We start from the raw sequence: 12,500 nt of genomic DNA, 5'->3' as shown, positions 1-12,500 counted from the left end.
TCCAAAATTTGACAAAAAAAGTCATACTATATACTATGTCGTCCAAAATTTGAATTGAAGGAAGTAATTTCAATGAAAAAGTGAGGACCGACCAAAATGTCCTCACTCCGTAAAAATGTCCTCACTTTGTTGGTTAAAAACCCTCACTGGTCCTCAGTATGCTGCAAGTACAAGAACACACACACACACACACACACACACACACACACACACACACACACACACACACACACACACACACACACACACACACACACACACACACACACACACACACACACACACACACACACAAACACTAACCTCCTCCCTTTCCTCACTTCCTGTCCTCACCTTCTGAGCAGAACCACACACACACACGCACGAACGAACGCACACGCGCACTGACACACAATAACCAGGTCAACAACTTTACACTATTGTTTGTGAAGTGGTGAGTGACGGCGTGACACACGTGTGACCACATGAATGTTTCCCTGGCATCTGGACTGTGCGTGTGTGTGCGTGTGTGTGTGTGTGTGTGTGTGTGTGTGTGTGTGTGTGTGTGTGAGGTGGGGGTGAATCACCCTGACCTGTGGTCCAGACGCCGCCTGTTCTCTGTGTTTATGTCGACTCAAAGCTGCTGCAGGACCTTTACTCTTCCTCCTCTTCTTCCTCCTCTTCTTCCTCTTTCTCTTCTTCTCTTCTTCTGTTGATTCCACTCTGGATTATTTTTGGAGACGCACAAACGGATATTTCCAGACGGTGAAGGTGTGAATGAGTGTGTTGGTGCTGGAGTCAGAGCTGGAGCCTTTTAAGGAGAGCGACGCTCACTGTTCACTAAGAATCATCAGGTTTGTTTGATTTCTGCTGCAGCTGCAAACATAAAAGAAGCTTTTTCTTCATTTTGAGACAAAATAAAGAGAAAAACCTTTTGAAAAAAATTGCACGGATTTAACAAAGTTTATATAAAAACACACAAAAACAAATTGACACTTTAGAAACAGTCGACTCCTGCTGCTGCTGCTGCAGGTTGTTGTTGTTTTTATTATTTTGTATTCATTTATTTATTTATTACATTTGAGCTATTTAATATTAGCAGTTGTAGCAGTGTATAAAAAAAATACACATTTTATATATTTATGTAACCTTATGTAAAACCTTAAAAGATTACTGTATTATTAGTTTGATCATTCATGAGTCCCAGTTTAAAAACCTTTTATTGTAACTGTACTGTAAAAACAGCACTTTTCCTTCCTATTCCATTCCATGTATTCATTTAAAAATCAAAACAACTACATTCTCATGTTTTTTTTAATGATTTGAGCCAAAAACTCAAATTTTCATGATATTACATATTATATACATATTTTCAAGATATACATTTTTTAAATTTTTCTAAAAACAAACGAATGAGTCGTGTTTTCAGACTTTATTAATTTTTTTTAGTGTAAACAACGACAAAAAATAAAAAAAGGAACAATGACTTGATTTCTGATGTTTTTGCTGCTGATCTCATGATTATTTTCATAATTTCTTAATCAATTTATTTATTTCTAAATTCAGACAAGGTGTCTTGTTTGTACGAGGGCAGTTTTTACAGTGTATGTTCACTGAGACACTGAAGCTTCAGAGAAACTGATGTATTTAAACAAATTTATTTACGTGTGAACATGTGTCAGTTATACAGTAAATATTAGACTTTAATAAATTAAGTGAATTCAACTTAAAGTTAAGTTTTACAAGGTTTCGCTTGAATGAGCTTCTTTATATTTAATTGTTTAGTAAATGTTTCCGTTTGGCTTTTTGCTTGTTGTGTTGTTTGTTGTCGTCACGTCCTGATGAAACGTGTCACAAACACAAACAGCTGCTTCATTCAAACACAAACTCTCCACGTCCACCATAAGAAGCAGCAGATGATAATAATAATAATAATAATAATAATAATAATAATAATAATAATAATAAGCAGCAGCAGCAGCTGTGATTTGACTCCGGACACGTTTACCGTTACATAACATCTCTGAAAATAGATTAGCGTTTGTGGCGCTGCTATGCTAAAGGTTTTCTCTTCCTGTCACTTCACTGTGCAAATGAACATGAGTGTAAATGAGTGAGAAATGTCTCTGCTGATGCATTCTGGGAAACAAAAACGCCCGATCGTTCTGCAATTGTAATACTTTATTGAAAAACAATGTTAGGTTTTTACAGTGTATTGAGATTTACCGAGTTAAAAAAACTTGCACTTGCACTTCTGTACCAATTTATTTAAAAAAAAGCAAGGTAAGACTTTTATTTTGAAAGTCACTTGTTGTTTTTTATTAGTTAAATAACTTGTGTTGTCAACGATTATTTGTTGACATCAGAGTGAATAACTGTTGATGACTTATATACAGAGTCAACAACGGACTATCAAAATAAAAGCCTTACCTTGCTTTATTTTATAGCTACAGAAGAAATACTACTTTTAATTTGAAGTTATTTGGTACAGAAGGTTATTTTAGCTCAGTTTTTCTGAATGAATGACATCATTTTTCTCTTACAACTCTCACTACACTGTAAAACCCACATTTTGTTTCTTAAAGTCTTAATACACTGTAAAAAAGTAAATCGTAAAAATGAAGTTAGTTTTAATGACTTCATTTGACTGTAAACACTGAACTCTTCCTTTCTTTCTGCTCTGGTGTGCAGGAAGGATTCCTCTTCCTCCTCCTCTTCCTCCTCCTCCTCCTCCTCCTCCTCCTCCTCCTCCTCCTCGACTCCAGTTTCCTGGTTTTCATCATGACTCATTTGTCAGGTTTCCATCAAACCCACAGTTTTTTAATCACTCTTTTCCTGAAGAGACGTCTCATTCTCGTCTTCCTCTGATAAACTCTCTCTTCTTCTCATTTGGTTTTTCTTTGATTTTTTTTTTGTCGGGAACAAACTGAGAACGCGGAATCGTTTCCCTCTCGTTTTTTTTGGACCGTCGGATCGAGTTTTGGGCGTCAGACGCAGACGTCTTTAGTCCGTGAAAATGTGGTCGACCTTCTTCGTGACCGATGAGGAAGGCCGCACGGTGGTGCCGGCGGTCGGAACGGTGCCGGGACAAGGAGGAGGAGCCAATCAGGGCGGTCTGACCACTCTGATGACCGGACGCACCATGTTCGGAGGGAACAAGCGTCGCAGGACGGCGTCCTCGGGACACATGAGCGAGGCCCAGGAGGGAAAGGTGACTGCTAAAGCTAGAGCTAACGAGAAAGCTAACGAGCTAAACCCCCAAAAGACCCATAAAAACTCTTAGAGCAGCTGTTGTGCTTCAAAAACCACAAAACAGCCATCTATAACTTTCCCCTGAACTTTCTAAAAGATCATCTAGAACAGCTCTGTTGGAGATGAAACCTTCAAACCCAACAGTAGAACTTCCCCAGTCACAATAATACGCTCTTAAAACTCCCAAAATTACATCCAGGACCTTGTTGTTGACCACTTAACCTTCACAGAACCTTCTCAAAGACTGCTATAGCCTCCTTAGCTTCTCTTAAACTTTATAAAAATACCTCAAGAACCTTTATTTTGGCCTTTAAAGCTTCTACACCAACAGCACATAATACTAGATGCTCCTCAGTGACCACGGCAGTCTCCTAGGGTTCCTCTCAGCTTTTGAAATTGATATCTAGAACCTTTTTATTGACCTCTGAACCTTCACAAACAACAGAACATATAGTGGAGGCTCCTCAATGACCACGGCAGACTCCTAACCTTCCCCTTATCTTCCCCTAAGCCTTCTAATATTACATTGAGAACCTTAACCTTCAAAAACAACCATGGAACCCTCTCAAGAACATCAATAGCCTCCTAACTTCCCCCAAACCATATATCTAGTTCCTCAGTGACCAGTGCAGCCTCCTAATGTTCTTCTCAGTCTTTGATATTGATATCTAGAACCTTTTGTTGACCTCTAAACCTTCATAAACAACAGAATATATTAACGGTTCCTCAGTGACCACTGCAGCCTCCTAATGTTCTTCTAAGCCTTTGAAGCAACATCTAGAACCTATTTGTTGTGAAGGTTTATATAGACCTTCACAAACCACCGTGCTTCACAACTACAGCCTCATAAAAACCCCATGAACCTTCAAAACAAATGACATCCAGAGAACATGGTCATTGACCACTTAACCTTCAAAAACAACCATGGAACCCTCTCAAGAACATCTACAGCCTCCTAACCTTCTCCTGGACCATATCTAGTTCCTCAGTGACCAGTGCAGCCTCCTCGTGTTCTTCTCAGCCTTTGATATTGATATCTAGAACCTTTTTGTTGACCTCTAAACCTTCACAAACAGCAGTATACATAGTCAAGGTTCGTCATTGACCACTGCAGCCTCCTAACGTTCCTCTAAGCCTTTGAAGCAACATCTAGAACCTCTTTGTTGACCTCTGAACCTTCACAAACCACAGATCTTCATAATTACAGCATCATAAAACCGCCACAAACCTTCAAAAAATTAGAGAATCTTGACCTCTTAACCCTCACAAACATCCATGGAACCCTCTGAAGAACTACTATAGCCGCCAAACCTTCTCCTGAACCTTACAAAATGACCTCTAGAACCTTTTTGTTGACCTCTGAACCTTCAAAAACCACAGATCTTCACAATAACAGCCTCATAAAACCCCAACGAAGCTTCAATAAAATGAAATCCAGAGAACCTCGTCGTCGACCACTTAACCTCCAAAAACAACCATGTTGTTCCTCTGAAGAACTACTAGAGCCTCCTAACCTTCTCCTGAACATTACAAAATGACCTCTAGAACCTTTTTGTTGACCTCTGAACCTTCAAAAACAACAGTAAGTGCAGTAGAAGCTCCTCAGTGACCTCTACAGCCTCATAAACATTCACATAAAATTACATCTACAACCTTTGTGGATCTATAAACCTTCAAAAACAATCATAAAAACCTCAGGAACCTCCAAAAACATCACTCACTGCAACCACTTGTTTTATGATCAAAGCGACTGCCTCGTGTTCTGTGTCCAGATCAAGTTGGCGTTCTTCGTGGCCATCGTGGGCGTGGTCCTCACGGTGCTCGGCGTGGGCACAGAGTTCTGGGCGGAGCTGGCACCGTCCAAGAGTTTTTACAACAACCAGGTAAAACATCACAAACTCTGCTCTTTAAGCTGCAGCTAGTTAAGCTAATGTGGCTAATTCCTCCCCTGATGGTGTGTGTGTGTGCCACTGTATATTAGCTATGTTCCTAGCTTGCTAGCGAGCATGCGGTACAACTTTAGCTTCACATTCAGAACAAATTAACTGTTAACTCACTTTCCAAAACAAAGTTTTAAGTCAGATAATCTCCAACTTTAAATCGACTTACTGCGTTTTCCGCTACGACGCTCCATTCAAATGTTCGTCAAACAGGAAGTAGCAAACAGGAAGTACATTTATACAGGAAGTGACCTCAAAGAGGAAGTGACATCATTGCTTGATTTTTTTTAAAAAGATAAAAAAAAGAAATAACTCCAAATTTTGTTTAGCATTTTAAATATAAAATATAAATACCAACAAATGTTTTATTTATATATACATATATATATTTTTTTTTTATATATATTATAAATCATTATTATTATCATTATTAAAAATAAAATAAAATAAAATAAAAAATAATAATACATATAGAGAGAGATATTTATATATGGATAGATACTGTATTTAGGCAGTATCTTTAAAGTACTTTCCTTTGTTAAAATATTCTATCACAGCTAACTTTCTTTATTTTTCTATTATTTTGATGTGTTTCAGACGTGTCTCACAGCTCATTATGGTCTGTGGAAAGGCTGCACTAAGACTTTGTGGGTGACTGACATCGACCCAGAGAGACTGAGCTGTGGACCTGCTGACCTGCCCGGAGGTGATTCACACCCACACATGCCACGCCAACAGGGGGCAGTATAACCATAACGCTGTGTCAATTAAGAAACGGACAGGAGGAGTTTTATTAGGACGGATAACAGAGTCCAGATAATCCTCACGCTCGGCTATAGGGTCGTTTGTTTTCTTACGGGAAAAAAGTCATGTGACACGAGCGACACGTAAAAAAACCAATTTCATAAATCCCCTCGGAACTGGGAGTGACGTCACCTCTGAGTCGAGAAGTCGGACAAAAGCACGGATGTAAATGTAGCTCGGGCTAGCCACTGTTAGCATTAGCAGTCAATAACAATGCTCTACGTGGTATTTTGCGACATCTGTGGTTAAAAACTTAACGATAAAGTGTGTACGACTGATTTACTGTGACGCTAACATGACAGAAGTGAACTTAACAGTTAAAATAGCAGAAGTTTTTGACACAATGCTCCAATTAAGTCAAGAAGTCGGACAAAAACACGGATGTAAACGTAGCAAGGGCTAGCCATTGATAGCATTCCCGGTCAATAACAATGCTCCACATGGTATTTTGTGAAGTCTGTGGTCAAAAACTTAGCGATAATGTGTGTACGATGGATTTACCGTGACGCTAATATGACAGAAGTGAAATGAAGAGGTCGAGAAGTCGGACAAAAACAGGGATGTAAACGTAGCTCGGGCTAGCCACTGTTAGCATTGCCAGTCAATAACAATGCTGTACGTGGTATTTTGCGACGTCTGTGGTTAAAAACTTAGCGATAAAGTGTGTACGACTGATTTACTGTGACGCTAACATGACAGAAGTGAACTGAACAGTTAAAATAGCAGAAGTTTTTGACGCAACGCTCCAATTTCAGAGGTGACTCTGACTTTCCTTATTATTAAGAATTCCAAAATTCCGACTTCCAAATAAAAGAATGAAACAAAAACAGGAGCAGGTTTGTGTTCTGAGCGACGATGACGAACGCATCCATCATCACAGACTCACCGCCGTGTTTGAGTCGTGTTTGAATGTTTAAATTATAAATAACACTGAGTGATGACTGTGTGTGTGTGTGTGTGTGTGTGTGTGTGTGTGTGTGTGTGTGTGAGGGAGGATGATTGACAGGACGTCTGTCGGCTCAGGTTTGAAGGACTGAGTTATGAATGAGCTGCGACTCTGAGTCTCTCTCTCTCTCTCTCTCTCTCTCTCTCTCTCTCTCTCTCTCTCTCTCTCTCTCTCTCTCTGTTCACTGGGTCATTAGGCTGTTGTTGTTTCACTGGAACTGAAGCCACTTTTTTATCAATGAAAAAGCAACAACATCGACCAACGTCACAAACATTCACTCTCTGAATCCTCACAGTCGTTACTACACTGTAAACAACTCTCTGTCCTCAATACTGTGTTTTTATTGCATCATTTTACACTAAATTACTGTGAAAATCATCATTACAAACTGATGATGAAGCTGATGAAGTCGCTAACTTGTGTCACAGCTAATGTGTGTCGTTGATGACTTGCTAGCTTGAGTTGGAGCTGGTAATGTCGCTAACAATGTTGCTAACTTGCTGAGGACATAGCTGATGTTTTGCTAGCTTTGAATTGGAGCTTATAAAGTTGCTTCACATCTGATAATGTAGCTGATTCTAGCTTGAGTTGGATCTGATAACTTAGCTGATGACATAGCTAGTATGCATTGCTAACTTGCGCCACAGCTTACTCTTGTTGGAGCTGATGACGTCGCTGATAACATAGCTAATAAAGTTGCTAACTTGTGTCCAAGCGGAGGGCATAACTAAATGTGCGTTGCTAACTTACGCCACAGCTAACTTGTGCCATTGATGACTTGCTAGCTTGAGTTGGAGCTGGTAATGTAGCTAACAGTGTTGCTAACTTGCATTGCAGCTGAGGACATAGCTGATGTCTTGCTAGCTTTGAATTGGAGCTGATAGCGTAGCCGAAAAAGTTGCTAACTTGCATCACATCTGATAATGTAGCTGATGTTTTGCTAACTTGAGTTGGATCTGATAACTTAGCTGATGAGGTAGCTAATATGCATTGCTAACTTGCACCACAGCTAACGTGTTGTAGCCGATGACTTGCTAGCTTGAATTGAAGCTAATGACGTCACTGATAACACAGCTAATTAAGTTGCTAACTTGTGTCCAAGCGGAGAGGGCAAAGCTAATGTGCGTTGCTGACTTGCGCCACAGCTAACTTGTGTTGTAGCTGATGACTTGCTAGCTTGAGTTGAAGCTGATAACGTTGGTCATTAAGTTGCTAACTTGTGTCACAGCTGATTATATAACTTTTGTTGTGGCTAAAATCAGATTTTTCTCCCCTTGTGTCTCTGTTGGCAGCCATTTTGTTTTCACTGAGCATGCACTGAAGTGTCTCAAGCTGCAAAATAGGTGAATTACACGCTAACATGCTAATATGGCATTAATAAATTATGCTGATTGATAGCATAGGCTATTGGGCATGGATGCTAACGTTAGCAGCTAACACCAGAGGTGACACAGCAGCTCCTGTGTCCCTGTGATGTTAAAATCACTGGTTTTCTCTATGGGCTTTGGTGTGGGAGAGTGAGTGGTTTAGGAGTGAACACAAATGAATGCATTTCTTTGTCATATGTGCAGTTTATCACCTGATCGACCTCTAACTTCCTCAGTTCATTCGTCATAGATGTTTAAATAAGCAGTGATTTTCTGTTGATGATGATGATGATGATGATGATGTTTCTCTCCTCCTCCTTCTTCTTCTTCTTCTTCCTCTTCCTCGTCTTCGTCTTCTCACAGAATCAAACTGCACCTACTTCAAGTTTTTCACCACGGGGGAAAACGCTGTGATGTTCCAGAAGACGACGCAGAAGAGTGAGTCATTCACCTCGCCGCTCTGGCCCCGCCTCCATCCATCCATCCATCCATCCATCCGCCCACTGCATCTTTTCTTCAAACCCTCTCTCTCTCTCTCTCTCTCTCTCTCTCTCTCTCTCTCTCTCCGTCCATCTGTCTGTCTCATCCTCCTCTTCCTCCCTCCTTCACCTCCTCACCATTGTCTGCTCGAGTCTTTCAAACCTCTTCCTCCCACGCTGCGTCTCAAACCTCTCATCTTCACTAACAGACGTGTTCAGTCGTCAGAGATCACAGAGAAGACGACGGTGTCATCGACGCGCTGTCAATCACTTTTAATCTGGACTGAGATTATAAGACACATTGAAATGATTCAACATCGTCGTATCACTATTATCAGCCTCTGAAACGCACCTTCATCACGGTGTCTTAAAGGGACAGTGCAGGTTTTTTGAAGTGTGAGGTACTTTAAGCCAATCAACGAAAGACAAACTGAATAAAATCTACATCAGTTTAAGTCTACGACATCTTTAAGAACACGTTCACGTCTTTATCTTCACTGTTTGTAAACCACTCACTCTCCCACACCAAAGCCCATAGAGAAAACCAGTGATTTTAACAGCACAGGGACACACGAGCTGCTGTGTCACGTCTGGTGTTAGCTGCTAATGTTAGCATCCATGCACAACAACTTAAGCTATCATTCTGCAACTAAAATTTGTTTGAATGGTACATTAGCATTTTTAGCAGCTTATAAATCACCTTACTTTGTAGCCTGGAACACTTGACCGCTTGCTCAGTGAAAACAAAATGGCTGCCAGCAGAGACGCGAGGAAAGAACAAATTTTAGCCTCGTAAGAAAAGCTAATAAAATCTACATCAGTTTAAGTCTACGACATCTTTAAGAACACGTTCACGTTAAATTCTTAAATTAAAAATCGTACGTTAAAGTTCGTACGTTAAAGATCGTACGTTAAAGATAGTACGTTTAAACCGTACGTTAAAGATCGTTTGTTAAAGATCGTACGTTAAAAATCGTACGTTAAAGACCGTACGTCTTTATCTTCACTGTTAGACTGACTTTAACAACAGGAAACTGAAGTTTGTAAAGCATTCACTCTCCCACACCAAAGTCACTCACTCTCCTACACCAAAGTCACTCACTCTCCCACACCAAAGTCACTCACTCTCCCACACCAAAGTCACTCACTCTCTCACACCAAAGTCACTCACTCTCCCACACCGGTCACTCACTCTCCCACACCAAAGTCACTCACTCTCCCACACCAAAGTCACTCACTCTCCCACACCAAAGTCACTCACTCTCCCACACCAAAGTCACTCACTCTCTCACACCAAAGTCACTCACTCTCGCACACCAAAGTCACTTACTCTCCCACACCAAAGTCACTCACTCTCCCACACCAGTCACTCACTCTCCCACACCAAAGTCACTCACTCTCCCACACCAAAGTCACTCACTCTCCCACACCAAAGTCACTCACTCTCCCACACCAAAGTCACTCACTCTCCCACACCAAAGTCACTCACTCTCCCACACCAAAGTCACTCACTCTCTCACACCAAAGTCACTCACTCTCCCACACCAAAGTCACTCACTTTCTCACACCAAAGTCACTCACTCTCCCACACCAAAGTCACTCACTCTCCCACACCAAAGTCACTCACTCTCCCACACCAAAGTCACTCACTCTCCCACACCAAAGTCACTCACTCTCTCACACCAAAGTCACTCACTCTCCCACACCAAAGTCACTCACTCTCTCACACCAAAGTCACTCACTCTCACACACCAAAGTCACTCACTCTCTCACACCAAAGTCACTCACTCTCTCACACCAAAGTCACTCACTCTCCCACACCAAAGTCACTCACTCTCCCACACCAAAGTCACTGACTCTTTTAGTGAATTCAGCTTTTAAAATATTTACTTTAGACTTAACTCAGTGACACAAAGTGACCACACGAGGCAGCAGAGGACCAGCAGCTCCTGTGTCCCTGTGAGCTAAAATCACTGGTTTTCTCTCTGGGCTTTGGTGTGGGAGAGTGAGTGAGTTTAGAAGCAGACAAACTTCTATAACTATTATCCAAAGTCTTGATTCATGTACAGTCAGTAAAGTGACAGCGTTCACACCTTTGCTTTGTCACACCTGTGCAGACCTGAACATCGCGGCGGCCATGTTGGCTCTGTTCAGCCTCTTCCTCATGGTGATGGGAGCCATCTGCATCATCATGGCCCTCAGCAAGGAAATACTCTTCTTCCTCAAGCCGGCGTCGTTCTGCTTCATCCTGTCAGGTGAGTACGTCGACGCAGCGTGACCTCTGACCTCTGCGTGACCTCTGACCTCTGCGTGACCCCTGTGTGACCCCTGTGTGACCCCTCAGGCGTCCTGGTGCTCCTGTCCCTGGTGGTCTTCCATCAGTCGGTCCTCGCTCTTCTGTCCAGCGACCACACGGTTCCTCTTCACCACGAGCTCTCGTGGTCGGTGTCGTGCGTCGGCTGCGCGGGCGCCGTCCTCATCGTGGGCGGCGTCCTCTTCGTGCTGCTGGCGCTGCCCTACAGCCCCTGGCAGAAGTGTCTCCCTCACAAGGACAGCGGCGGCAGCTAGTGGCCGGGAGGTGGCATTGCACTTTTCCTCTGTTCTCCCCAAAGGGAAACATCTTCGTCTTACGATCATCAGGTTTGACTGTTGGGTCACTGTAATCTCAGCGTTCTTAGATTAAATCTAAATTTAAAAAAAACTGTAGAAGCTAAAACAAGTGACTTAAATCAACCTTTTGTTACTTTTCTGCTGATTATTTTTTTTGCTTATTTGTTGTAAAAAATCTACTGAAAAACATCAGCATTTATTTAATGAATGTTATTTATCATCTGATCCATCTGTAATCTCATGAGATTAAAAACTCCTCATAAAAACTTAAATATCAGCAGTTTTCAGTAATCTGATTAAGACTTGGATTAAGCAATAATCAGATTAATCTGATCTTCTGAGATTAAATAGAACTGCTGAAGTTTTTCTAGTAATCTGATTAAGGTCTCATTCAGAATTAGGCACAACAATATTCCAGTATTAATCCAATTAGGACAATAATCTGATTAAGTTTCTATCATGTTCTGACGACCTTAACGAGAATAAAATCTGCCTTATTTTGGATAAATCTGATTTAATCTCATAATTTGAACATGAAAATGAAACAAAGTTATGTTTTTGTCAGATTAGGACTATAATCTGATTAAGTTCCTGACATGTAAATAACATATTCTGATTAGCACAACAACAATGAGGTCATACTTGGATAATATTTGGAGTAATCTGAATTTTAATCTCATAATTTGAGTCTTAATCAGATTATAGTGTACTATTAGCAGTGGATGTAATGAAGAGATGAGTCATAATCAGATTATCCTCCATAACGTGAACATGAACATAATGGATTATTCTGTTAGTGACTCATCAGCTGTCAGATTATTGGTGTCCATGGAAACAAGGTTATTGTCATGTGACCATTTTTAAAATCTCATGTTTTCTTGTTTATATGACGACGTTAAAGATCGTACGTTAAAACCTTACGTTAAAGATCGTACTTTAAAGATCTTACGTTAAAACCTTAAGTTAAAATCATACGTTAAAGATCGTTTCGTTAAAGATTGTACGTTAAAGACCGTACGTTAAAGATCGTACGTTAAAGATCGTAAGTTAAAACCTTAAATTAAAAATCGTACGTTAAAGATTGTACGTTAAAGACCGTACGTTAAAGATCGTACGTTAAAGA

At 40.8% G+C, this 12,500-nt stretch overlaps 1 protein-coding gene across 3 annotated transcripts in view; it reads left to right on the top strand.

Annotated features, from left to right (window-relative positions):
• Positions 1-583: 583 nt before the first annotated feature.
• LOC310936050 (voltage-dependent calcium channel gamma-6 subunit-like) overlaps positions 584-12,500 on the top strand; it is a 13,053-nt gene continuing 1,136 nt past the window's right edge. For 2 of the 3 annotated variants that reach the window (XR_014592996.1, XM_083900075.1), the window contains exons 1-7: positions 584-833; positions 2,671-3,190; positions 5,004-5,114; positions 5,769-5,877; positions 8,652-8,726; positions 10,885-11,022; positions 11,112-12,500. The exon at positions 11,112-12,500 is cut by the window's right edge. Coding sequence is in view for 1 of the 3 variants with exons in the window: in XM_083900075.1 (XP_083756201.1) it covers positions 2,996-3,190; positions 5,004-5,114; positions 5,769-5,877; positions 8,652-8,726; positions 10,885-11,022; positions 11,112-11,335 (852 nt within the window). In the remaining 2 variants the exon portion in view is untranslated. The remainder of the gene's footprint in view (positions 834-2,670; positions 3,191-5,003; positions 5,115-5,768; positions 5,878-8,651; positions 8,727-10,884; positions 11,023-11,111) is intronic. The other variant, XR_014592995.1, reaches the window with a different exon arrangement.

This window comes from Microchirus variegatus (genome assembly GCF_963457635.1).
Source record: "Microchirus variegatus genome assembly, chromosome: 13".
Taxonomy (NCBI): Eukaryota; Metazoa; Chordata; class Actinopteri; order Pleuronectiformes; family Soleidae; genus Microchirus; species Microchirus variegatus.
This window is presented reverse-complemented; position numbering and strand designations above follow the sequence as displayed.